The sequence below is a fragment of the Dryobates pubescens genome, chromosome 13 (assembly GCF_014839835.1).
Source record: "Dryobates pubescens isolate bDryPub1 chromosome 13, bDryPub1.pri, whole genome shotgun sequence".
In the NCBI taxonomy this organism is placed as follows: domain Eukaryota; kingdom Metazoa; phylum Chordata; class Aves; order Piciformes; family Picidae; genus Dryobates; species Dryobates pubescens.
The window spans coordinates 11,689,740-11,716,766 of record NC_071624.1 but is presented as its reverse complement, the minus strand read 5'-3'; the positions used below and the strand labels follow the sequence as shown (position 1 = coordinate 11,716,766).

General features: G+C 50.5%; 1 protein-coding gene across 7 annotated transcripts in view; it reads right to left on the bottom strand.

Annotated features, from left to right (window-relative positions):
• Window positions 1–27,027, bottom strand: part of DVL3 (dishevelled segment polarity protein 3) — a 33,531-nt gene that overhangs the window by 4,132 nt on the left and 2,372 nt on the right. For 2 of the 7 annotated variants that reach the window (XM_054166414.1, XM_054166412.1), the window contains exons 2-13: window positions 8,689–8,758; window positions 4,894–5,015; window positions 4,384–4,490; window positions 3,676–3,811; window positions 3,317–3,410; window positions 2,852–2,921; window positions 2,420–2,559; window positions 2,164–2,240; window positions 1,661–1,728; window positions 1,256–1,306; window positions 985–1,134; window positions 6–137 (exon numbers count right to left, since the gene is read on the bottom strand). In XM_054166414.1, coding sequence (XP_054022389.1) covers window positions 6–137; window positions 985–1,134; window positions 1,256–1,306; window positions 1,661–1,728; window positions 2,164–2,240; window positions 2,420–2,559; window positions 2,852–2,921; window positions 3,317–3,410; window positions 3,676–3,811; window positions 4,384–4,490; window positions 4,894–5,015; window positions 8,689–8,758 — 1,217 coding nt within the window. The remainder of the gene's footprint in view (window positions 1–5; window positions 138–984; window positions 1,135–1,255; window positions 1,307–1,660; window positions 1,729–2,163; window positions 2,241–2,419; window positions 2,560–2,851; window positions 2,922–3,316; window positions 3,411–3,675; window positions 3,812–4,383; window positions 4,491–4,893; window positions 5,016–8,688; window positions 8,759–27,027) is intronic. The other 5 variants (XM_054166416.1, XM_054166415.1, XM_054166419.1 and 2 more) reach the window with 3 other exon arrangements.

The window sequence follows — 27,027 nt, the reverse complement described above, 5'->3', positions numbered from 1 at the left end:
CTTACCAATGAAGGCATTTGGGATGGTGATCTTCAGCCACATACGGTCACGGACCTCCAGGCCTGACTCTGGTGAGGCCATGGCTTTGACAATGGTGGCCATGTCACTGTGGATGGACAGGTGAAAGTCATCGAGGCCTGTGGTATGGACGAAGGGAAGGGAGGCAGAGATGAGAGAGCACAGAAAAGACAACAAGGCCATATGGAAGCATCACAAACAAGAGAAATGGGCCAGGGAACAATACATCACAGACAGCCTTGGGGAGCATGCTGTGTAATCCCCCTTCCAGCCTTCTGATGGTTATCCTGTACACATCAGCCACTTCCTCTCGTGCAAAATCCAGGCTAGAATCAAGTTCCTTCAAGTCAGTCCCAAGCAGCTGAGTTCCAAAAGCTGCCAACTGAGCCTGGGGAGCCCGTCAAGACAATTCTTTGGTACTGTCAAACTGACAATAAACTCCTGGCTTTTTGCCCTTTTTGAGCTCTTCAGACCCTTGCTTCAAGGCTTTGGATAAGAGAATCGCCCCAAATCATCAGAACACAGCCAAAAGAGCCTTGTGCTCAGCAGGACCCTGTCTCACTACAAGGGTCTTTGCTCCCAGCTGCCTCCTCCATCCTGCCCTAGCCGCCCTCTGGGAGAGTAATGGCTCCAGGAACAAGCTGACTCCCTCTGGTCTGGCATTCTCAGCCACTAAGCCCTGACCGCTCTGAGCCTTTCCTCTGTGCCTGCCGCAGCTCCTGAATTTCACCCAGGCTCCTCCAGTGTCCTTACATAGAAGGCTGGAAACTGTGGTATTAATTCACCCAGCCAGAACTCCCACTGATCCAAGCACCTGCCTGGTGAAAGCTGCCTCCCTCCTAGTCCCCTAGCAGGGCAGACTGTGTCCCTCCCAGCTGTCCCCAGGCAGATGTATTGCTCCCTTTACTGCACAGTGGAGGCGAGAAAGCTGTGCAGTGGGTGGAGCACGGAGGCACAAGGACTTACGTTCGGTCTCTGGGATGGAGCTGGTGATGGAGGAGCTGGTGGAAGTGATTGTGCTCATGGATGGACTCATACCGTACGCTGGGTAGGTGCCAGTCATCGCTGCTGTGTGAGACACCCAGGCTGCCGGGTCGATGGGCCGGATAGGCTCACCTGCATTGAAGAAAGGGTTGGTCAGTAGCTGTAACAAATCATTCACTCATCAAATGAACCTCTAGGGAGGGACAGGGACTCAGCACAGCCCATTCCATCCCCAACATCTGCCGGGACTCACCCGGATCGGAGCATGGAGAATCAGGCCCAGCCCAGATCCGCTGGGGAGCAACTGGGAGAGAAAGAAGAGAGGGAGGGTCAGCAGGAGAGGTGCAGAGGGAGAGATCCCCCTATAGCTCAAGGAGGGGTTTCTCTTTCCTCTGGCGCCCCGAGCAAGTGACCTCCCTGCCCCAGTGAAACGCGTCCCCAGCGTGATGTGGGAAAGAGGGCTGGGCTCATGGGCATTTTGGCCTAGGAATAGGACAAAGCAGCCTCCTAAGGGGAGAGCTGAAACCCCATCAAACCCCAATTCAGTGTCATGTGGAGTCACACACACAGGGAAGGAGCAAGACAGTAACCAAGTGCTTAAGGCAGGGCTCACATGAGCTGGGCACCAGCTTTAAGGGTGGGTCAGCTATCCACTTACTCCTGGGTAACGAGAAGCAGCCCCGAGGGCTGGGGTCCCAGCACTTGGCCACCGTCAGGGTAATGGGCCTGCAACAAAGAAAAAAGTTAGAACACAAGCCAAACACCACAAGCCTCACCATGGTGGGCAAATATGGTATGCTGGGCCCCTCCTGAAAGACAGAAGGAAGCTGCTAGTAAAGTGTCCTTATCCATCGCCTGCGGTGGATTTCCTTAGTGGCGTGGAAAAAACCTCTGTGACTCTGCTGAAGATTGCTGATGACTCTAATGACACAGCATCTCCACAACAAGGTGGCACAGACCCCAGTTAATCACCATTCTGTTCCCTGCAGTTCTTGCTTTGGGCATGAAAACCCAGGAACCAAAGCAACATCAAAATAAAAACATACAAATGTTTGGAGCTTCTACAGATCCACAAGCAGAGGTGGCTGAAGACAAAACTCCCACACCCCAAGCACACACTGTCAGCAGCCCATGGCGATGAGGAACAATCCAAGTACTTACCCCGGCTTGTGCACGATCTCCCTCAGCACCCGCACAGCATCATCGTTGCTCATGTTCTCAAAGTTGATGTCATTTACCTGCAAACAACGTAGAGATGTGAGTCCCAGAGATGTGACCAGAGGCAGAGCTCCCCACTCAACTCAGCAGTGACTCAGCTTCCCTCTTCCAAGCACAGCTTCCTGGGTTTAGCCAGGGAGGCTTCTGGGTCTTATTGCCTTCCCAAGCCCAAAGATGGAGGTATGTGGGTGGGAAGTACCTGCAAGAGCATGTCTCCGGGCTCAATCCTGCCATCAGCTGCCACAGCGCCGCCCTTCATGATAGAGCCAATGTAAATGCCTCCATCCCCACGCTCATTGCTCTGTCCCACAATAGAAATGCCCAGGAAGTTGTATTTCTCTGCAGGGATGGCAAGAGAAAAAAGTGAGACACCACAAAGCACCAGACATAAACAGCCCTAACCTCAGATAAACTATGTGCTAATCCTGGTCTCTTGTACCTGCCCCAGAGAGACACCCTGAGATACAGAGAAACTATAGAGTGACCAGGGCTTCAAGACAAACCACTTTTCTACAGAATCCATCTTCTCACTCCTCCCCACATGTGTTGTCTTTGCACCCTCCCCAGTTCCCTCTCAAACACCCAATCTTGCTCTGGAAGGACTGCGGCTCCATGCACACCTCCCACTCACCCATGTTCAGCGTGACTGTGATGATGTTCAGGGACATGGTGGAGTCTGTGATGCTGCTGAAGGACGATGACTGCAACATAAGTGAAACATGAGATGTCCTTCTGTGCCTCAGTAACATTCCCAGCCCCCTCCACTTTTGCTCCCCACCACTCTCTGTGGTACTGCAGCCACCACCCACAACTCCAGCCTTATGCTGAGAGCTTTGCAGAGCCAGATGGCATTATCCACGATCTTTATGACCTCTCCGTTGCCAGGACAAGCTCTGAGGTCTCAGATCTTGAGGCTACATTGGCTTGGAAAAGTTTTGCAGCACTTTATGAAGCCTCAGTACTTGGACACCACCTATCCCCAGACCAAACAGCCAAATCCTCAATCAGCCCTGAGCCCAGAACTGGGTAGAAAGATATACCAGGCAGCCCACCTTGCCCTGCATTGCCCTCCCCAGGACACATGGCCCCTGCGTACCCGCTCGATGCGTGGAGCCTTCTGTTTCCGCCGGCGTCGCTTGTGCCTCCTCATGAGACGGGAGGCACTGCTTTGCTCTGTTGAACTACTAAACCTAGAGGCAAAAGGGAGAGTCAGCTCTGCTGCGGCCAAGGTGATGGCTATAGCAGCAAGAGACCCACAAAGGACATGGAGGATTGCAGGGGCAGAACACGTATGGTGAGGGGCCGACAATAGCAAAGGGGGGTGTTGGGTAAGACTTGACCCAAAGGCAGGTCTGATCGCGGACCTTGGAGCCCAGGATTACTGTGCCCTGCAAAGGCATCTCTCTGCATTGTGAGGGGGAAGCCAGCATTCCTTCAGGACCTAAGATTTCCTACCTGCTGGTAGAGTCATCTTCATCTGAATCAAAGAAGCTGGTGGTCTCCAGCTCACTGCTCATGAGCGTGGAGGAGCTCTCATAGCCACCAAGGTCTCGGCGCCGCTCTCCCTTCACGGTACCATTCACCCTGGGTGCTGTGGAAAAGGTAAGGCTCAGTACACTTCAGACAGCCCACAGGCTAAATACCTCTCATCCCTATGCAGGGCTCACAACCACCTCTCCAAATGAATTTGGCCATCACGCAACCCCATCTAGTGTTGACCAGCTCTGAGTCCACCCCAGGATCAGAATCACGTTTTGTGGGATCCCTCTTCTACCCTTCTAGAGGATGGGCAAGAGGCTGATGGACCACTAGGAAAAGAGCTGCTAAATCTGTGGAAGACTGTTGCAGCTGGTTTCCTAGCAGACCAAGGGGCAGCACACTGCTTTTCAACTAAGGGCTGAAGCACTGCTGCCTTTCTCTCCTGCTCTCGAGGGTTCTCATTAGACATCTCCTTTGCTACCAAAGGCCTCCTCACCAAACTCTGATGAAACACAGAGGTCAGCTCCTTCCTTGAACACAAGGCTATGACCTCAGGCCACTGAACAGCCCTTCTGAGCCAGGAAGGTTCCACAGAGCAGACAGAACTGCCCATGTCTGGAGCTGGTGCCCAGACTGTGCCCCAGTCACACCCTGCCAAGCTCTTGGCACATTATCACCACTCACCATGCTCAGGCCCATCTTTCCGACGAGGTCGTTCCCTTTGCGATGACACCACCGAGTCTGTCTCTGTCTCATTGTCCAAGTTTTCCCGGCTCCCCCCAGTGTTAGGGCTGTGGTGAGATAAGAGAGACAAGTATGTCCAACAGAGAATAACCTAAGCAGGTTCTCTCTACCACTGTGCTGGCCAGCATGAGTCTCCAGCCATCAGCTGCCTGTCCTTATTGAGGGACAGCAGCAGAGGCAGTGGAGAACAACCATAGCACATCTATGGGTACAGGGCAGAGGACTGGGGGAAGACGTGACAACTTTTGCCGACTTCCCTGCACTATTTCCAGCATGCCCTTGCTTGCTGAATAATGCAGCTCTACTTCAGGTTTGCTCCCAGCCCCAGCCTCCTCCTCTTTGGCTGTGATCCCTGCCAGTTTGGGTAGAAGTGTCACAGCCCTGACCTGGATTTACAACGAAATCACTACAGATCCCTCAGAAACCAGGATGGGCACCCAGGTCACTTACTGAAAAGAGGGGGGCCTGGAGTCTCCAATTCCCCCTGTGCGCTCCATGGAGGGTGGCAGCTCTGTTTGGTTATCGGCACAGACTGAGCCAGCATCTGAATGGGAACCCTCTGCAGACACCAGCTAGAGGGACAAGAGAGAGAATGAGATGGCTGAGGCACTGAGCAAAACTTTACAAGAGTGGCCAAATGAGCTAGCCAAAAGCCTGCCTGGCCCAGGATGTCATCACTGATGGCAGACAACAGCAGATGCCCAGAAGCAAGTATGGAACAGGCCAAGCACGGAGCAACATTCCCACTTCAAGCCTTCCCAGACACTGGCTATTTGTGGCCTGGGAATTCCTGACTCAGCAGTGAAGTCGAGGTGGCGGACAGCCCTGCCTCAGGACTCTGACACCATCTGCACACCCACATCACACAGTTTTCACACTCAGGTAACCTTTGACACATCTCCTCTAGCAAGGACTAGATTCCCTTGGTTCTTACATCAGAAGAGGCAGCTGCCAGGCATTTCTCTTCTCCATTTCACCAGTCTCTACACCTCTGCCTTCAAGCAGTGGGACCCAGCAGGACTTACCCCATAGGAGCTGGGGGTAACAAAGCTCAGAGCTGAGATTGGCTTTGAAATAGGCCCCAACACACTCTTTTCTAGCTTCCACATGTACACTGCAAACTTCACATTGTGCCCAGCTAACTGGCTTGGGCACAGCCTCTGGGAGGCAAAACAGTTTCCCCAGAACAGGAATTCAAGAAATGGTCAAACTCCAGGAACTCTTTATACCACCCACACTTCGGGGCAGCCCAAGCACAGCTGCATCTGTGCCTCTGGCCCTAACATAAACCACCAATTTCAGGGCTCAGAAAAAGAGGTGGAGCCACTCCAGAGATGAACAGACTCACCAGTGGGATGAAACAGAGGACAGCTCAGTTGAGCTCAGTGTAAAGTGGTTTTCCCAACATCCTTCCCAGTCCAGGTTTGTGCTCTCCCCACTTTCAAGCTGCTGATCCCAACAGGGCCAGGCAGAAAAACAACAAAAAGTCTTTTCTTTGCAGGAGACATTCAGAGACTCCCAGAGCAGATGTGACAGGGCCCCAAAAGAAGCCCCCCTTGGACAGAGAGCAAGTACCCAGGGACAGGCTAGAGCTGGACCAATTTCCATCTTTAAAGAACTTCCGGTGTGCTTTTCCTGTCAGCCCCATGCCTGTCCCTTGCATGTTATAGACAAGCAAGGAAGGTGGCTCTTTTCCAGTGCCAGGGAGCGACTCTAAGTCCCAGCACCTTGATCTGCTCCAGAAAAAAAACACAGGCTGTGGGTCAGCCTGCAGCTAGTCCAGGGAGGTGTGGAGAACAGAGGTCAAGCCATCACAGGAGAGGTGTAACATAACAGAGGTGAGGGATGCCTCACTGTGGGTCAAGACAGAAGGATCACAAAACACAGGCTGGAAAGGAGGTGGTACCTGCTGCCCAAACTCTGCTGCATGTTGGCAAGAGGATCATGTCTGCATGGAGGCAGGAACAGATAGCAACCCAGGTGCTGGAGGCACAGCCCATTTACAGAAGTCTTGAGCACTTCCCAGCACCACTGATAAAACACAGAGCTGTGCCCTGCCCACCTTTGAGAATTAAGGCAGTCATAGTAACTGGGGGGATGGACCCCACAGATTATCATGACGGCAGGGGAAGAGAGGTCTGCTGCTGGGGAGGCACTGGGAACAGAGGCAGGGATGCAGACAGGGGAAGAAAAACAGAGCAGCACTGAAAAAGCTGCAGCCAAGGCAGCAGACAGGGCAGAGAGCACCTTGGGGTGTCAAAAGCTGCAGAGCCTGTCCCACAAGCCCCAGGACAAGCCCAACGGCTCCTGCTCTACCAACTGTCTAACCAGCTCTCCTCTCACACTCATCTCAGTTCCACTCCCTCCAGCAAGCCCCAGGCACATGTCCAGCTCTTCTCCTGGCACCTTCCCTGTGACTTGCCTTCCCAGGACACATCCCATTCCCTGAGGGCCACATCCCTGCTCTGGTAGCCACTGCCCCGGAACACAGGGGTGAAAAGGTGCTAGAAGTGGCCAGTATTGCCTAAGGAAAACTCATATAACACACTGCCCTTGAAAATCTCAAGGCAAGACCAGGCAAGCAGATCTGGACAGAGAGAAGTAGCCACAGACAGCTATCAAACAGCAGTGAGGAGGAGAGGAGAGGGGTTGGTCCCAGCAGGAGAACTGATACTGCCTTCCTCTAACAATCCTGGGACTGGGATTTCCTCCAGGGAAGCTTTTGATAACCACTCTGCACTTTTCCTATGTCTTGCACTGTCAGGAAATCTTCACTTGGATCCAAGTCCCTGTCTTTCCCTCTAGCTAAAATTAGTACCAAGCTCCTAAAATAGCCTCAACCTGGTCTGTCTTGCAGAAGCAGCAAAGCAAGTGCTCCTTCTCTAGCCCCCAAACCACCCATGAGCAAAGGGCCTCTCAGCAGAGATAGAAAAAGGGATCATCAGCTGTGCCCTCACCCTTGGTGCACAAGAGCCAGTAGCAGAGCTAACTGCGGGCACAAGTTCCCGTGAGAAACCAGCATACCAGAGCTGCAGCATGGTGCCCTGGTCACACCAGATCCATGCCACTCACACTGAGCAGCCAGACAGCCCCTAGAAGGAAAGCCAGCAGCTGTGTGGATGTATGAATGACAAGGAAAAGCATCCCAAGGGAAAAAAGAGCAATGGAAAGGGCTCAGAGACCCAGAGTCCCCATAGAGCAGGTGAAAACAAAAGGCAGCTGGAAAGGGAGGGGTAGGGAGATGTTTCAGGGCAGATGCAGCAGCAGCAGGCTGGTGGCCAGGAGCTGGCCGGGCTGTTTTCCGAAGGGCTGGCTAACCACTAGAGGGAGGACGGTGGGCATATCCGGCTGCCGGCTCTTTGTGTGGGAGGCCGGCACACCCTCTCCTCCCGCAGGACTCCACCCTTCGCCCTGCTCCCCTGGCCAGCATCCCAGCAGGAGCCAGTCTGGCAGCCTGCTTGCCTGGTCCTATCACCTCCGTCCTCCCTCCCCAAACACAGGCTCTTCGTGGCCCCTCGACCAAAGCCGAGCTGTTTGGTGCAGGGACGGAACAAGCAGTAGACCTGACCTAGTCTGATTTGCTGAGCGTTTTCACTGTTCAGGGGCTAGATGATGGCCTCTGGAAAAAGGCACTTAGGCCTTGGTTCTGCTCCTGGTGTAGATCCATGCATTCCAGTCAGCACAAATTGCAGCTCAGCAGAGGGGGAAAAGGGATGATGGGCTATGGGAGTGCCCTCTCCTCAATAAAGAGTCCCCTTGGGGACACAGGGAGGCATGCGGGCAGGGGACAGAGCATGTGCTTGGCATGGCATGAAGGGAGAAGCTTGCCCTGCAGCTGCCCAGGCAGTACCTTTAGTCTTCAGGGCAGTCAAATCCAGTCCGCTTCACCAGCACTAAAGTGACTTAAGCCTTTTGCACCAGTCACCGGAGCAGGACTTTCCTTGGGAAGCTGACCCTGCCATAGGGGCACACAGGTTACACTGTGGACAGGTTCTGCCAGGCATCAGCTACTGTGAGCTCTCCACAGGGGCATCCCACATCTTCCTTGGCACAGGGAGCCCAGCACCATGCAACCCCCTTTCCATCTGAGGGACCAGAATGTGGTAATCCAGCTCATCAGCCTCATCAGCAGTCAGCACACCAGCAGCAGAGAGCTGTCCTTGTGCCTTTCTTAGCAACCAAATGGTGGTTTTTCAGAGAGGGCAGAAACTGGCAGCGAGGTGCCGAAGCAAGGTGCTTGCTTACCCATGACACCACCCGGCCGTTGAAGCAGGGAAGCTTGGCATTGTCATCTGAGATCTCTTCTTTCACCACCCTGGAGAGGGGAGAAGAGGCAGTTAGAGCTGGGTCCGGGATTTCAGAGAAGCTGAGTTCACCCAGCAACAGGCAGCCCAGGCTTGGAGATGGGGCAAGGAGAAGACTGGCAGCTCCCTCCAGCTGCCAACCTACAGCCTCCTATTGCCCACAGCCACGACTGGCAGGCTGGAGGGGAGAAGACAAGAACAGAACGGGCTCTCCTCCCATGTGCATCCAGACATTTCAACCCTTGTTTCACTTTTCAATCAATTAAAAAAAAAAATAAACAACCAACCCAAAGAGATGCATAGTCCTACCAGTTTGCTCATTTCTACAGAAACAGTCCGTTTAAACCTCTTTGTAATAATCTGAAAGAATCCCAACCAGTGCCAGAGATTTCTGATAGATGAAAGTGAAATACATGAAACGTGCTGCCTCCCAAATGTTACTGCTGCTTTTTAATTATGTACATAGCATTTCAACATCACTTCAAGCTTTATAGTTGTGCCACAATGTCATGTTCCAACATCACACAAACAGCTACATTACGATCAGGCCTCGGCGCAGATGAAGTACTGATAATATCTTTTTTCTTTTTCCTCCAACAGTAAAAACCTCCATTCACTTTGGGGAGAAAAATTCTGTTTTGAATATCAGTGAGCACCCAAAGACTTTTCCCACAGTGAGTCTGCAATCAAAACAACTTGTAAATTCACCATATTAAATTAATACTGGCTTCGATAAATCAACTTTAATGGAAAAATAGGCTTTAATAGGCTCACTTCCTTTCTTAACAGGCTCATTTTCTCTTCTACTCAATGACAACATTTTGAGTGCACTTATTTAATACAAAGATATCTTGCAAGTAGTTGGTGATATCCATTTCCCCTTCCAAGCTATATCTAAGGTAGCTTGACACATTGTGCTTTAAAAAAGAATGTAGTAACTAAACTATGCTTGGGGAGCAAAAGTATCCAACAGAAAAAGAACAAAAGAATGAATGTGAAACCAAGGGAAATTATGTATTGAAAATAAGTAGCTTATAAGTAACTAAAAAAAAAATACATAGAGGTGGGATTCCATCAACAGCCTCTAAAGGGTCCCCAAGCCAGTCCCCAACTCATGGAGGATTGAAGAGGATGAAAGCGTGGGATGCAGAGCTGTGACCCATTGCCCTGGACTGCCACACAGCCGAGGCACACTGGGGCTCAGAGAAATATGTACTCTGGGCTCCCAGCTGTGCTCCAGCTGCGTGCCAACAGCTACACAAACTGCCACGAAAACAGGATGGCAAAACTTGCCAGCAAGGCACCAGCAAAAGGCAAATGAACAGTGCATAAAGACCAAAACCTGGAGAGCAAGCTCACTCCACCCTGTCAGCTGCACTAGTTGCTCCAGTGTCAAGCATGTTCAGCAGAGGGCTGTCCCCCAGGGTGAAAGGCAGCACCACAGCTTTGCTGGCAGCTGACAATCCCTGCCTGAATTGGACAGCCAGCAAAGGGACTGCACAAATGCTACCCATACCCAGAAGGCACAGATGACGAGGTCACGATTTGAGCAGTCTAATCCACTCTCAGGATGTGTGTTAATTCCTCTTGCACAGATGGAGAAGCAAGAAGAAACAGAGAAGGAGCAGCGATGCTGGATTAGAACCCTGCTGGCTTAATGCTTTTTTAGTATGCCCTGTGCCAGCCTCTGCCCAAAGACCCTGCAGCCCAGGGTGGGTGTCAAACACAGGCAGCCTTCTCCAGGACCCGTGCCCCCTTTGCTGTCCAAGACAATCCTTCCTAGTGCAAGCAAGCTGTCGCCTCCTCACTTCCAAGCACGCACGCACCCTGGCCTGGATGCACTAGCATCCATTTATACTGTCGCCAGCAGCCTGGACTTCATCCAATTCCTAGAGAGAACTTCAGGCAGAGCCAATTTTCAGTGCTGCGTGCTGCCTGCTCAGAGACACAGAGCCCTGCCTGTGGGTGAAGGGACAGGGTGATATATTTTCGGGGTCAAGGTGACCAACCGCTAAGCGCAAATGAACAATTCCACTTTGGGTGGGGGACAGAGGAAACCAGCCCCAAAACCCTCCACCCACTCTCAGCTGCAATGCCTGTTGGAGAACAAACTCTCTCTGTCCCGAGGGCTATCCGTCCTCACTCCTATTACCCTGCTGCTGCCCCAGACATCCCAGGGGTCAGCTCCACCCCAGAGCACAATGGATTATATATTTAGACTCTCCAGAGCAAAAGCTGATAGTGCTGGAGTCGACACATGCCGAGCAGGAGTATCTCTGCAGTACTGCTTGCGTCTGTCACCCCTCACACCGTCCCAGCTATTCATGCCTTGCATTCCTCTCCAGCCTCAGCTCCGAGCTGTAGCCTTCCTACCCCCACTTCTCACCACTCTCTTCAAATCACACTTCTCACACGAACAAGACCGCAGGTTCACGTCAGAAGCCATCAGCCAAGCAGCCTCTGGGGGAGCTGTGAGCAGTGCCACGTTTCTCCTCCGCTGCCGCGTGGGGAGGCAGCCACGAGATGAAACTGTCCTGTGGATGTGAGGAGAGGGACAAACTCCCTGTGAATGTGCTGGGAAGAGCCTCCAGCTGACGGGGTCTGAACCCCGCAATCACAGAAGTGCAGACCCAGAAGGAGCAGAAGCACTCTCGATTCTCTGAAAGCCTTTCCTTTTGGCAGGAGCCACCACAGCCCAGGGAAAACATCTGCCCAAGGTTGATTTCACCAGGACTACTTTTAGTTTACTGTCCACCAGGGCAACTCGGGTTCACATTTTCCCCTGTTTAAAAGGCTGGGTACAACGCGGCTGAGAATGGTGGCCAGGAAGCTGCCTTCCGTGGAGAGGCAGCCCCGAGCCTTGCCCGGGAGTGTGGGTCCGTTCCCCACACAGTATGTCCCTGCAGACGGGGTACTTGGCGGCTCCTATCCCGTCCCCAAGGCCAGCAGCCGTGCTGCGGCCAAGATGCGGGTTCGGTGCCTGGCCTGCAGGCCCCGCGCTCCCAGGCCCTCATCTGCCTCGAATTTCCCAACAAAGAGATCTGCGGGAGGGAGGGAGGAGAGGAGGAGGGAGGGTTACAGGGGAGGCAGGCCGAGTGGGCGGATGATTCAGCCGCCATCCCCAGCAACACGACACGGGGCCAAGCCGGGGGGGAGGAGGAGGGGACGAGGCTCTGGCTGCCGCAGGAGCCCGGCTGGGGTGTGCAAAGGGGCTGCCAGGGCTAACACAAGCAGCACATCTGCTCCCATCCAGCTGGGGGAGGGGAAGGGACAGCCCCGGCAGCAGGGAAGGAAGCGAGGAAACCCAGCTCCAGCTCTGGCTCCATCCCCGCCCTCCTGCCAGCCTCTCCGGAAGAGCTGGCAGACCCTCTGCCCAGGGCCTGGGAAGCTGCCACGCTCCCATCTTCGCTCCTGCTCCGGTGGGAGCAGTTGGCAGCCTACAATATGGATGCAGAGGCGGGTGAGGGACAGGCAGGCAGACGCTGCCTTCTCCAGGGAGCCCCTGCCCGGCTCAGGAAATTGGAGGGTATTTTATATCACAGAGTCATGTCCTAGGAATGAAGGGAAGGTGGAGAAAAGAGGGCATGCACAGGAGAGAAAGGAGGCCATAAACCCCAAGCCTCGGAAACGGCTGCGCCATGTCAAAGCGCCCGTGCAGACGTTACCAGCACAGCTGCTGCGCTCCAGCCTTCCCGTTTCCCCTCGGTGGCCTCCAGCCCGGCCGAGGCTGCGGATACAAGGGAGTTTCTAGCTTCAGCCAGCTCTAGTCCCTCCCGAGTGGGACCCACTAGTCACAGTGAGGTCCCAGTGAAGAACTCTGACAGAGTAACACAGCCTCAGCAAAAGAAGACACCCCAGAGGCACAGATAAAGGATGTGGCAGGAAGATTTGAAACCTCAGATATGCATGCTTCCTCAGCAGCAATCAATGCTTGTCTCTGGTACTCCCGTCCCCCAACTTGTCTAAGAGCTCACAGTGGGGAGAATACTCAGAGAGAAGCCATCACGGGAGATGGCAGCGACCAGAAAAGCTGAGTCTGGGCTTGGGGGAGTCAGTATTGAGCAGGGAGGTGTGGGAAGGGGAGCCCTCAAGCATATCAGACAGCTTGATTACCAGGATTAAAAGGAGCCTGTTACTAGGGGAGGTGCTAAGATTGAGAAAACAACTGAGCAGTGACAATTTCACACTAAAAAGATGCAAATCTAGTACAGTAGATGAAAGTAAGATCTTTTCTTTCATTTAAGTTCAATTAAGAGGAAAGACCTTTACAGAACAGTGACAATTTTTCCAACATTACAAAGACCATTAGGTAGGTCACCCCCCTGTCTTTAACAGTCCCCATTCTCTACAGCCTGTAAACAAACAAAACCCATCAGGAAATATTTCCATCCAATAGCACAAGCTTCAGGGATTTACACACCAGAAATATGATCTCATTTTTAAGGGCTGTAGTACACACAAGGGACATCTTGCCTCCAAATTACTGCACAGATCAATACTGCTGCATAGCAAAAGGAAGCACCTTCACATGTTACTATCCAAATACTTCTCCTAGCTCGAGAGCAAAATCCTCCTCTCTTTTGCAAGATCAAATGCCAGGGCCACAAGGGTGGACATTTCACCAGAAGAGAACGTTGGACAGGGAGATTCTCCAACAGAGTTGGACTCTCAGATGGGAAATAATCGCCTGTTAGACTGAGCTCAGACACGACACGTGATTTCTGTGAGGGTACAATCCCAAGTGCTGCAGGCCCAACCAAAGAGTGCATATGTGTACTGGTGAGACCTTGGGCTTTGCAGCCCAGCAGTACACATCAAACAGGATTAGAGGATTTGAGTTGTCCATCTTCATAAACCAGGGCATTCTTCAGGTCTTCCTCACAGTACTTTTTACCTCCTGTGTGAGAAGGAGTACATGGGTATAAATTGCATGGTGCACTGGGGTGAGAAGGGTTCTCTGAGCATAAAAAGAGACCATGGCTCTCCCATTTCAGTTCCCTCCAGAGCCCACAGACAGGGTAAAAAGGGAAACCCTCCTCACCAGAGGAGCTGCTGTCCTCCTGTCCGTTCCTGCCCCCCACGTGAACATGAGCTCCCCTGCGGCACTGCCTTCACCTGGGGTGGTTTTTAACAATCAAGAAGCACAAACCAGCTGTCCTGCTAACACAGAGATAACAGCTCTGCCTCCCAGCAGGAGAGGCTGCCTCTGCTCTCCTAACAAATAAAGGGAACTTTAAAAGGATTCTTAATCAGGCACATCATTCATTTTAAGCTACTACCCACCCTCCTCAGGAGTGGGGACATAGTGTCTGTGAGTGAAAGCACAGCAACTAAAAACTTCATTTTCAGGCTGTGATTTCTACAGCCTCATGCAACCATTGCTGCCCCACAGCCTCCCTGCACTTTCCCCCTATGGTCACTCAGTCAAGAACTGAACAGACACCTATGATGGCAACTGTTTTCCTCCAGAATGCCTGAACAACATATTTGCAATCACTCCACCAGACACACACCAGGAAAACCACAGCTTCCCCATCCAGGGGATGACAGAGGACAGACCTTCTGTTCATCTACTCCAAAGACCAGGAAAGGAATGGCACTTAGGAACAAGCCACCCAACCTCACAGCCCTTCCCAGGAACAGCACCTGAAGAAAAGCTACAGATTTTGATTTCAAAGTGAGACCAAGAGCCATGGTGGCTCCTCTTGCCTTGATCTCCAGAGTGACCATCTGGCTGCAGCACTGCTCTTGCAAACAAGCCCAACAGGCCTGTCCTCCAACCAGAAGGAGGAAGCAGCATGGGGACTGAAGGAGGCACCTCTGCACTAATTATTGCTGCCCTGCCCAAGCAATGTTTCCAACCCCTAGAAGGACTTTTAGAGACATCATCAAAGCCTCAAAGGTTCAGTGACACTTTCAGTCTCTTTGAATTGGAAATCAGGACAAATGGGAACTCCTAGCAGAAGTCCAGTCAGGCTCCTCACCCTGGTAGCTCAATTTTAGCTGCTTGGCAACTCTAAAACATTGCACAGCTCCACACAATGATAGAAGACAAGTGCATAAAGAAAGGAAGATTTGGGGTTAAACATCTGCAGAAATGACCTTCAGGGAACCAAGACAAATCCACAGATAAAACAGTGACCAAAAGCTGGGCTTGTATTCAAGATGGGATAGGAAACAGGCCCAAAGAGGCCCCAGCTGAATGGAGACATGCATAGGGAGATAGAGTAAAATCCTGATGCAGTTGCTATGGTTCATATTAATGTTGAGACAGCAAGGAAACCGGAGGAGGCTTGGTCTGCTGTGCCACTTAGCTCCATCTGGACACAGACAGCTGCAAGAGCCTACAATGCAGAGCTGCAACACAGCAATTCCCACTGACAGAGAGAAAGGGACTGTGCAGAGAGGTGGAAACCCAGCTACTGCAGGTAGCAAAACACAAAGGGTACATCACCACCTTACCAAGAAGGTTACAGATGTCTGGGCCCCACAGGGAACTCTGCAACTCTCCATAGAAGGTGCTCACCCCTTTGTAGGCTGTTTAGCCTCCTTTGTAATGCTCAGGGACTTCACACCAGTTAAGAGGGCAGTGAGGAGTTGTAAAGGGCTCAAAACGGGAATGGTATGACATTAGCATGTACACAACAGTCAAGGAAGAAGGCTTAATGTCCCAGAAGGCTCTGCATTAATGGTGAAGAAGGTAGGACCAGGCCTTCCTTTTCTGGCCCTCAGCAGAGGGACGCCAAGTCAGTCCTGCTTTTTCTTAACAGCAAGCGAGACTCCTGCCAAGAAAGTGCTGCTGCTGTGGAATGTGCTGGGCCAGCAGTACAGCTCATTCCTGGAAAAGCATCAACTCAGCAGGAGAGCAAGGAGAGAAGAGGGAGAAAATGGGAAGAGGGGGAGGGTGGGAAACAAAGTCTGAAAGCTTGGCCTTCCACACCTGGGGAAGCAAGGAGCTGCCACAGAGCAGTCTGCTCACCAGCACCCCCTTGTCCCAGGCTGCAAGCACAGCAGCCCTGCCCAGCACCAGCCCTCTGCGCTTGGAGCACCTTTCTGCTGGCCACCACCTCCAGAGCAGGTCTGGGAAGGCATACACCAAAGCAGATGTCTGTGGGAAGGAGGAATGAGGTTTGCTTTCCCCATCATGTTAACAATTAATGTGTATTTAATGACAGGTCTCCACCAGGAGATGACAAATCTGCCTTCACACGTGTCCTACCCTCGAGACACTGACTAGCTCACATTACTCTCTCCTGGCACAAAAAACATTGCAAGAGTCCCCCAAGGAAACCAGCCCAACCTCCTACCAGGTGGGAAGGGGCCTTGAAGGATCACAGGCTCTAGAGGACCAGGCTACCATCAGCAGCATTTCTGTTAACTGGGTCTATAAGACATAGAGAGAACCCCTACAAAACCAACAGGGAGTTAATAAAGCTCAAAACTAATTTCTACCACAAAACATCTGCCAAAGACAATGAGAAGGACTCACGCAAAGAAGAGCCTGTAAGAGCCACAACAGCTGCATGGTGGCAAAGAAAGAACTTTGTCCCCAACCCCAGGCTATTACAGCACTTTGAGAAAAGGGCAAACTGGTATTATGTTCCTCTGGTCCTCACAAGCAGGAGGCAGCAGACAGCATGAAGGGTCTGATGAACATAAGAACCATCTCTGAGAGGAACACACATTTCTTTTCTTCCTTACCTTTGAGCCCTGGATCATTTTTGATGCAACTTTAACTGTTCACTTTGCTCTCAGTAAGTTGTCCACAAGCCAGAAAGAACTTTGACAAAACCAAAGGTTTAAACTATCAGCTCCTACGTAGGCCTACTAGCAGACAAAACCAATCAAAGCTAGAGGAAGGCTAGCTGTTTCACTTGGTCTCCCCTACTTTTCATTGTCAGAGCAGAGCACAGTGTAAGAAATTCCCTGTACAGAGACACAGCAAATAAAGAATATTTTAGTAGACTTTTACGTATATATTTATTTCAGCTAATACCAGCTATCTCCAAACTCCTTTCATGATACAGGCACATGCCCTTGACCAATATAACAAGCAGTCTCCTACAAAGCATCCTTTACCAGCTTGCCCTCCAGCAAACAGGCAAATGCTGTTTAACTGCTGGTAGAAAGAGACAAGGAGGATGCTCCAGTCCTAACCAAATGAATCATGTGCTGATTGATACACAACTCATTCAATCAGAGGTCAAGAAAGAAGATGAGAATCATAAAGTAGGAGCCAATCCATTATTGTAAGTTAAAAGGCATATGACTAACCAAAAAACAGGGGAAGTGTGAGCTCTCCCCACTGTGCTGATGGTTTACTCTCAGAAACAAAAATAATCACTTTTTTCCTTCTTTTAGGAGAGCCTTGGCCCATACGACTCCTGCTGATACCTGGTGGATGTTCCACTGGACAAAGCAGTACTTAGGCAGTTAGGAGCCCATCATCTGCCTAGGACTGCTCCAAAAGAATGTCAAACAGTTACTGAAACGGGGCACAGGCCTTAGGCTCAATCTGGAAGGAAGGCATCTTCTGCAAGCAGCCAGGCTTCTCTGATTCAGCAGCCCAGCTGTAAGCAATGACTGGCTTTAGTCTGTAGTCTGCACTAGGTGCCATGTACAGAACTCAGTCCAGAGCTTGTTGGGACTCACCTCACTTGAGGGATCAGCAGCCTTTTCATCAAGGGGCAGTTTCCCCATGATTGAGAAGAGAATGGGGATTTGTATCACTGTAACAACATAACCCACCTCTGCAGGACCAAGTCCAACTCAGAGCTGCTGTTTTGCTTTGACACTGAGCTCCTGGGCCTGACCCCGTCACATACCATTCACAACCTTCCCACCTGTCACCTCTGACAACTGCACCAACAGCTGTATAACGGTCAGAAGTCACTACCACAAACGACCTGAAGTGTTTCTCTTTTGGAGGGTCTCAAAAGAACAGCTGCCAAGTCCCAGGTCCTCCAAGGATGGAGAAGTGCAGTGGAAGGCAGCAGAAGCTGCTGGCAGTCTGTAAATATCCCATGAGCTCAGTAACTGTGTTGAGCTGGTCACTTTACAAATTAACTGTTCCAAACAGCAACCTAGAAAGACTTGCCACAAGCTATCAATGCAGTCAGACCATTTCCCTTGTCTGGGCATCTGTTGATAAGCCAAGCTACAAAAAGATCCTGATTTTGAGCTTCCTAATTATCTCTGATACTGGTATCAAATTCCCATTCCATTTAAGTCACACAAAGTCACCATGAACACTTTGTGCCAGCACCATGTGTTAACTGACCAGGAGCTCACCTGGTCCCTGTGGGCCAGACAGTCTCCACCTCAAGTCTACCCACATTGCTACATAAGAGAGCACGTGTGTCATGATGCATCAACTCAACTGCACCAAAGGCAATGTCCTAAGAAGGCATCCAAAGATTTTTAAAGTATCCTAGACTGGAAAACTGCTACAGTAGGCTCCTGTCTTCCTGCATGGGGGATTTGGAAGCACAGACACACACTGTGTGAGTCTGACCCAGCTCAGACAACAGACTCAACATGCACACTCCACTCTGTGTGGATGTTACATAGCTCTGCAGTAAGTTGGAGCTGCCCCAAGGAAACCTAGGGCACAACATAAGCTGAAGCAGATGTTGCCACCCCAAAACTCCTCTGCTGCTTCCAGGATTCCTGGGCAAGGAAAAATCTTAAGAGCTTTCACAAACTAACCCACCTTTTGACCCCAGCTGAAATGAAACACTTTCACTCTGGAAGGAAAATCCATCTCACAGGGCTGCTTTCAGAACCTAAGAGTCCATTTACCAGCTCTAGATCTAAGGCATCTGGGAGGTCTGATACAGGAGACTCCACTGTGCAGCTAGATCCATGAAAATCCACCCTTCTCAGAGCTACAAAAGCCAGTAAGAAAAAATTCAAATCACCACAGTGCTATGGCAAGACTTCCTGCATTAAGCCCCTATATGGGCTTCCAGTACAGCATAGCTTTAGCTGAGCCCACAGGTAAATCTCTCTGTGAATAGCACTAAAATACTGGTTGAGCTAGGCAAGGCTGAATGAACTGGGGCAGCTCATTAGCCATATGCAAACACAAGTATGGAGTTTGCATATCCACCACAGCTTCTGAAAAAAAGATCCAATTTGAGAAGCTGCTGCACCCTGGGGCCAACCCAGCTGACAGCCATCAGCACAGCAGCAGCCTCCTCCCTACTCCTGCCCTGCTGATCAGGTCAGGCCACAACGCCAGGTTTGTCACACTTCTGACACTGCTGTGGCTGTCAACAATGGTGGCATGGCACAGTGCAGTGTAGACAGGACAACCTGTTTGCACACTGATGATGGGACACAAAAAGATCATCAACCTCAAGCAGGTCAGAGGAAGTCAGAATGATGACGAGGGGAAAAGCTGAAGGTCAGTGAGCAGGCAGGGTCACGTGCTGGCACCAGCTTCCCCACTATGCAAATCCATGCACAACCAGAGCCCCCAAAACATCACAGTGTCTGCAGAACCAGTCTGAGCATGGCAGGAGCTGCCAGCCATCAGAAAATAAGGAAAAGCCCACAGCCTCTTTTACTCAGAACCCTGAAATCTCAGCCTATCAGAGAGACAGCTGCCAGCAATCAGAGGCCACACAGCAAATAAATTCCTCTCCAAACCGTAGGGGTAGGTCAAAAACCAGCAAAGGCTTTCTCACACAGCATCCAGTGCCAAGTCTCCTAGAAATGGATCTCTGCTCCAAGTCATGCGAGGAAGCCTTCCCCACTTCAGCTCACATCCTCAGCTAGGACCAGAAGGACAGGCTTCCTCTCCAGCAGCTCAGTCACCACTGACTGTATCTTCTTTTTCCCCAGTTCTCACAAGATAGCAAACTTTATCCAACAAGGCACGTGGAGAGATGCCCCAGTGAGAGGACAATCAACACAGAGGGCTTAATGGAACAGGGTATCCACATCCTGCTTCTGTTGCCTTCAATAGCTATCTGACTGGAAAAACAATGCCTCTGGTATGTCTCCTTTAATAAATAACTGATACACAACCACAACAGTCCCAACACTCCACTGCAATACAGGATTACACGGCACAGGAAGGTCAGCACCAGGCATCTCTGCTTGCCAAAGCCCCCTGAGGATTCCAGCACATTGCTAGTTGGGCTCACTATTAGTGCTACAGCAGTAATACATCAATGGAAACAAGTGAAATCAAGAGCTGCAGAGCAGTGGCTCAGGGAGATACCAATATTTTCAGCTCTGCAAGCTGAAATCCCTTGGAAGCAGTGACATTCATGGCCCAAGAGCTCACATACGCTCCTACGGACACTATAGCATTACACAGATAAGCACATGGACAAAGCAAAGTCACAGTGATTAGACTAAATCCCAAATTTGTACCTTATTTCAATGCCTTCCACAAAGCCTTCACAAAGGGAATTGGCCCCAAAAAATTCCCAACAGCAGCTACCAGCAGGATTAAGTTTTAACTTGCCAGCTGCTGCCACTGGGACAAACAGTAACATAGCCACGTGGTGCCACATCCCCCTTCTGGAAAACCACCATCCAGCCAGCACAGGTCAGAAGGCCAAGCTCTGAATAACAAACAAGGGATGGCGAGAGGAGGAAATCAATAGGAAACACCAAAAACACACAGCCCTGGCTGCTGCCTCATCAGATGTGCAGCACGGTGCAAAGCTGGGGCAACAACATGAAGGCAATTTCCTGCAGGCTCAGGCTCTGCTGTGTTCTGCAAGCCCAGCTCCCCTTCACGGGCTTTTACACAGATCAAATATCCTAAACCACAACATTGTTGTATCTATTTGGATGCAGTGGAGGGTGGAGGAGTAGCACTTCATTACAGCAGATACCCTCAGCTCAGAACAGTTTAGCAACTGCTACACAGACGTGCAAGATGCTTCCCACCACTTTAAGTGCCATGAGCTCAAAAAGGACTTCAGGAATTTTAACTATGCTGCCTACACCTCTGTATATACAGCTTCAAGTCTAAATGGAGGGCCTGACACCCACCCTGAGACAGGACCAAAGACAAACATCTGCGCAGCTGAAAAGCTGCAGGGGAAAGCAGATTTTCTTTGCTTATACTTGCAGTGCCCTTCTTCCCTGAGCATCCCCAAATGGAGGGTGGCAACCACCTCCAGCTTCAAGAGTTCAGACCACATAGGCTGCAGACCCAGGTGCATGTCTCTGCCTGGTGGGAGATCAGGTTGGGAAATCACAGGTGAAGGAGGACAGGGCTGTCTGCCTCCATCCCTACAAGCCAGAATACTTCTTCTCAGAGTCCATTAAAACATGCTGCCTTCCCAGCTGCCTGTCCTGCTCTTATCATAGCTGTGCAGGAAGGAACATCACTCCTTACACCACCACCCAGAAGACCCAGCACCCACTCTGTAGGTAAACCAAGGTCTGGGATTTGGGAATGGCCAAATTCTAAATGAAACTCTCCAAAGTTGTATTTCAGCATGAACCAGAAGAGTGAGCAGCAGGGCCAACAATGTCATCCCATAACAACAAATGATGATCAGGTCACAACCCAGATTATTGTGGTTTATGAGCCAGTTTTAATGGTGTTTGGCCTTGAACTCAGAGCCTGAACTATACTGGAGCACAGCTGCACCAGACAGTCAGAGCACAGAGATTTACTTCATGGCACTTTCCAAGATGTAGAGGTGGGTTCTTGCTCTGTGCAGGAATTTGGGGGACCTCCAGATGATTTCAAAACACAGAACTGCATCAGAACAGCTGCATTCTCATGGAGGGACAAAGGTTTCTTGACATTTCTTTCTATTTTTTTTTCCCCCTAGAGATGATAAGAGAGTCTTAACATTAAGAAACATTCCATCAAAAACATAACTGAAAACAATCTCTCTCAAAAAAAACCCTATATATATATATACATATACACACATAATGCTGGCTTCAAAGGCATGACCACATTTTGGGAGAAAAATACATCAAGTCAGAAAATATTTCTGACCAGCTCTAGCTGCAAACAAGTTCAAGAGCTGTTGTAAAGCTTCATTGTTTGCGTAGTACAGACAAGGCCCTAGGGAAATTGGTCTGCAGCCCAATTTGGCCAACTTGGCTTTCCGAACACCACCCCTGGGCAAAGAAACCAGGCAGTGACTGCCATCCAATGTGGCCTTCAGAGCACAGCTCCAACCACAACACAGAAAGCCAAGCACCTACGGAGTCCATAATAGCTGGGTCTGAACAGCAGGACACACACTGCCAGGCGCAGACAATGCAGCCCAGGCAAGGAGCAAATACCATCAACGAAACCTCTCCCTCCGTGCCCCAGCCCTGGCACTGCTGCAGACCACCACGACCACTGCCGCCACGACACTCGGAACAGCCTCCGGCAGCAGCTCCAGCCGGGATCAGCTCCAGCGTTGAAGGGCCACCCCCCAGCACAGGCAGCATTACAGGAACTTCCCACCACAAGCGCAGACAGTGGTTAGCAGCTCTGCCAAAGCCTCAGCAGTTCAGGAGACAGAGGCACAGGCTGCAGTAATATCCAAAAAATAACCTCACACGAGCAGGCAGGGAACCACACATCCTCTGGAACAAGGAGCACAAGAGACGGGGTGCTGAGGCATCTCACATGGCCAAATGCTGCCCTCCACACAGAAGGGACAGGGATTGGCCAGAAGATGAAGTAATGGTCACCTCACAGCCAGGCCAATGCTGTCTCTTGAGCAGAGCAGCACAAAGGATGCGAGCATGCAAGGGAGTCACATTCAGTTTTGGAAGCCCCTTTTTTGCTCACAGACCTCTTGCCAACATGTCCCTGCATGAAATCCATGCCGACACGGAAGCACTCTCCACCAGGTGCATGGGACAAGTAAAGGCCTTCTGCAGACAGCAGAGTTTACAATTCAAAAATCAAAAACCAAAAATACAGTTTGGAAAAAATCAAAATAAAGCAATTCCCCCAACTCAATGCTACAAAGAGCTGGCAGGAAAGGCAGGGGCACCATGCCAGCAGCTCACCACTGCTCAGGGACTGACACTGTTTATTAAGTTTAGGATGCCTTCCCTGGCTCCAAACACTTCCAGCCAGAAGGACAGTCACTGCTGGCATCAATTTCAAAAAGACCCTGCAGTAAAAATAAATCACTCAGCCTTTCAGTGAGCATCAACGCATTCCCCATGCACATGTGCAGGAGATGAGGTCGCCAAATACCAACAGCATCTGACCCCTGCACTGGGAATTCCAGCAGCGCCTGCTTTGTTCTGCCTCCAGAGTGTTGCCCTAATCTCTGCCTTGTACCTGCCTCTGGAGAGCAGGTGATAATTAAGCAGGTCTGGATTAGATACTGGGGTAGTGATTAGTTGATTACCAATTTTCACTTGACAGTTGAGACCTAGGAATCGCTCACCACAGCTCTGAAGTTAAAATTGGAATTGAGACCTGGAAGAGAGAGAAACCAGCAGCGGTGGGAGGAGCAGCACCACAGGATGTTAGAGGTTGGAAGGGACCTCCAAAGACTGAGACCAACCCCACTGCCAGAGGAGGGCCACAGAATCTAGCACAGGTCACAGGAATGCATCCAGATGGGTCTTGAAAGTCTTCAGAGAAGGAGACTCCACAACCTCTCTGGGAGCCTGTTCCAGTGCTCTGTGACCCTAAGAGCGAAGAAGATCCTCCTCATGTTGAGGCGGAACCTCCTGTGCTGTAGTTTATATCCATTACCCCTTGTCCTATCACAGGGTGCATAACTGTACCTCGAATCGCTGGTGTCCTCCCAGCAGTGCAGCACCAATAGGTGAGAGATGGAGAGGGAGGAGTGGTCCCCTCACAGAAGTCATGGGCCTTTCTGCTCTCCATCCTGGAAGAGGACAGGTGGCCACATGAAGTGGAGACAAACCAAAGGACCACCTGAGTGCTTTCTCCACAGGCAGCAGCAATTCAGATTTTCAGGCACTCCAGAATTTAGGAAAAGATGAGATGAAGCTTCAGGCAGGTGCTGAGGACTTACCTGGATGCACAAATTGTATTCCTTTAACTGAAACGGCTTTGAAAAGTTCAATACAAACTTTATCATGCTCCTGGGGGAACACCTTTCAACTGACAGAAAGAGCAGTGTCAAATACAAGCAAAACACAAGCCAAGTGAAACCACATTTCAATTGATGTTAAAATATCCTCAGAGTTGTACCAGTAACTTGGGCAGAGCAAAAGCCAAACCTGCAGCTCAGATGGGGCAAGCGTGCACCCAACCTGGCTGGCAAGAAGATCCATGCTGCCCAGGGGCAGGTACATGTCTCACTATGGAGTCAGGCAGGAGGCAACACCTGGCACATCACTGAAGTCCATGCCCCAGCATACTACAAGCTACCACAGACCATCAGCACAAACATTCCCTTCCAAACTGCCCTGAAGAACTTACAGTACTGTTCTTGCAGCACCTCTGTGGAACTGAGAGCTCTGCCATGCTAAGATCCACATAAACATTTGCCCACAAAGCTCACAGTGTCGAGTGGATAAGAGAAGGCACGTGAGAACAGGTAGAATTTCCCTTTTAGGTTAGGAACAAAAAAAGACCAGAAATGACAAAGTCTGTTCCAAACCCTGCAGGTAGCTTCATGGGCAACATGGATCTCAAGCAGTCATGGCACTGCACTGACCTAAGGCTCTCCTGCTAACCAGCACACAGACCTCACCTGTAGAATATTGAACCAAGCCTCAAGATGCAGTACAAAACAACCCCTCCTTCTCTAACGAGGGTGAAGTTAGCAGGCTGAAGGCAATTCCACACTTCACAGCGAGGCGGATCCACGCAAAGTATCTCAGGTCCCAGAAGAGTGTGCCGCATCTATGCACTGCCATGCTTCCACCATCGGTCTGCTTAGCTCCTCCACACATATCCAGTTCAGGGATTAGCAATGCACAAAGCCAACAAATACCTGCACATTGTGCCACTGATCCACACCACTGGGCTCAGGCTGGATTCTCGATTTGTATGTAGCCCACTACGTGCTGGGTAGACCAAGCAACAAAACCCTGCAGCCTCCCTGCTGCTCACAGCTGCTCTCCCCAGGACCAAGTACATGAAATCTCATTTCTTCTCCTTCCCACCTAGAGGTGACACCATTCTGGGTCTTCTTATTAATTTGAGGCTAAAAACTTTGACTAGGATTAGCTCCTGGCAGAGCCCACAGACACCCAGGGGAGCCTCAGTTCCCATTTCCAAGGAGATGTAAACACTGAAGCTGCTCCATTGCTTGCCCTGATTCTCAGAGCAAACAAATATTAACAAGATAAACAAAAGAAGGAAAAATCCCACACACTAAGACTGCAGCTCGAATACTGCCTTGGGGATGGGGTGAGCTGAAGGGAATGCTAGGCTGGAGATCCACAGCCTAGAAAAAAGAGGGAGAAACAAATTTCAGTCTGGGAAACAGGGATGAGAGGAAATGCTGGACCGTGTCCTGCTTCACCTGACCCTGGAACAACAACAAGAGATGAGAGAACTTGCTCTTTTGCCACAAGAATCCAAGAAAAGGTCCAATAGCTCATGAAAAGCATGAGCTATCATATTTGCAGGTCTCCTCTTGGTTGATCAGCTGCCATGAGGCCATCCACTGTTAACAACTTGTCCTCTTCACAAAGAGGCTTTACCCTGGGTACTACTTCTGGACACTACCCAACTGACAAAAACAGCCCAGCTCAGAAACTCTCAGCCCAAGCCAGGCCATCCCCCCCAAGCTGGGCAGAGGGCATCTTGAGAGAAGGGAACCAGGAGACACTTGTGAGAGTGCAATACCCTTCCTTGGCATGCAGCATGTAGTTACAGCCATTGTTAATCTCCTCCTGATTTTCATTAATTGCCCAAGCATTTACAGTCAAGCAACTAAGGTGCCTCCTGTCCTTTCCTCTGCCTCTCCCTGCAAACCTATGGCTTGCTCTCTCCTAGATACCAGTTAACAGGGATCATGAAATATTTTGGTTGACTCAGTGATTTTAAAGGTCTTTTCCAACCTAAATGATTCCACAAGTCTTATCATTCTATGTCTATTTCAAGTGGTGCCTGGGGCTCCATGGCTTCTCAGAGAAAAGGCTGAAGATGGACTGCCCTGACTGTTCCCTCACATGCTCTACCCAACCATCAAGAACATTTTCCTGCTCTCTGGTAAGGAGCAAAGACAGCCTTCCTGATGGGACATTCACAGTAGCACCATGAGGTTTTCTCCCCTCTGTTCTACGTAAGGCCTTGCCACATGCTGCTCCAACTCATCACACAGGACTTGGCCAAGAAACAGGCTGCCCACACGCAGCCTCTCACCCTCTAGGTGCACTCTAGGCAGCACCTTCCTTTCCAGAGAGGTTCACTCTTCCCAGAAGAGTTAGCTGAACTGATCCAAACAAAAATCTCATGCCGTGCATTTCTAAGGCAAGTAAACACAGGAGTTCCTGAGAGATTTTCCCCTCTCCCTACCAGCATCTGCAACAATTCCCTATGTTACTTTATCACTGAGTTTCATTAATCTATCATCTGCCTCCTCTTGTGGAGCCTTAAAGAAAGAGAGAAGGATAAAAAGACACAGCACAGAACTTTGCTGCCACCAGACCCCTCTTCTCAACGCTGCTATTTATTACTAAACTTTGTTTATAGTTACACAGACACTCTCACACCCACATGGCAATGTTTCATTTAAGACAAGTTTGAATTCTCTTCAAGAACATTTCAAAGGATCCCAAAGCATTTGTTTACAAACAGCACACACGGAGAATTCATTTCTCCCACCAATGAAGATGGTCTCCTCCAAGACAGAGAGTGGCAGCTGTTTCATAGCACCCACACTACTCAGCAGCTGAGGGACAAGAAATGATCCACAGACAACTGATATCGCTGAGGAAATTTTATGGAAGATGAGGGCTGGAGAATTCTATTTGCCTGGAGAGAACGGGGAAGCTTCTGAAGACTAAAGCTCTCCACTGGGTCAGGAGGAATTTAGGGAGGCAAAGCGTCCCAGACTGTGGTCAAAGGAGTGACTCCAAATTTCAAGCCTCATCTGAAAGCTGGCACCTCCCAAGCTAACGGGAACCTGGGCACTGGGATAACTTAGCTGCAGAGGGCAGAGCACCCCTGCTGAGACAGCCACATGGATCTCCATCCAAGCCCTGAACAGGCCCAGCCCTGTTCCACACAGAGTACAAGCCAAGATCGCAGCCTAGGGAGGTATTTGGCACAATAAGACGACACTAGGAAGACTAAAAAACTGAAAGCTTTTTGCAGTCCCAGTCTCCATATGCAAGACCTACTGTAAAC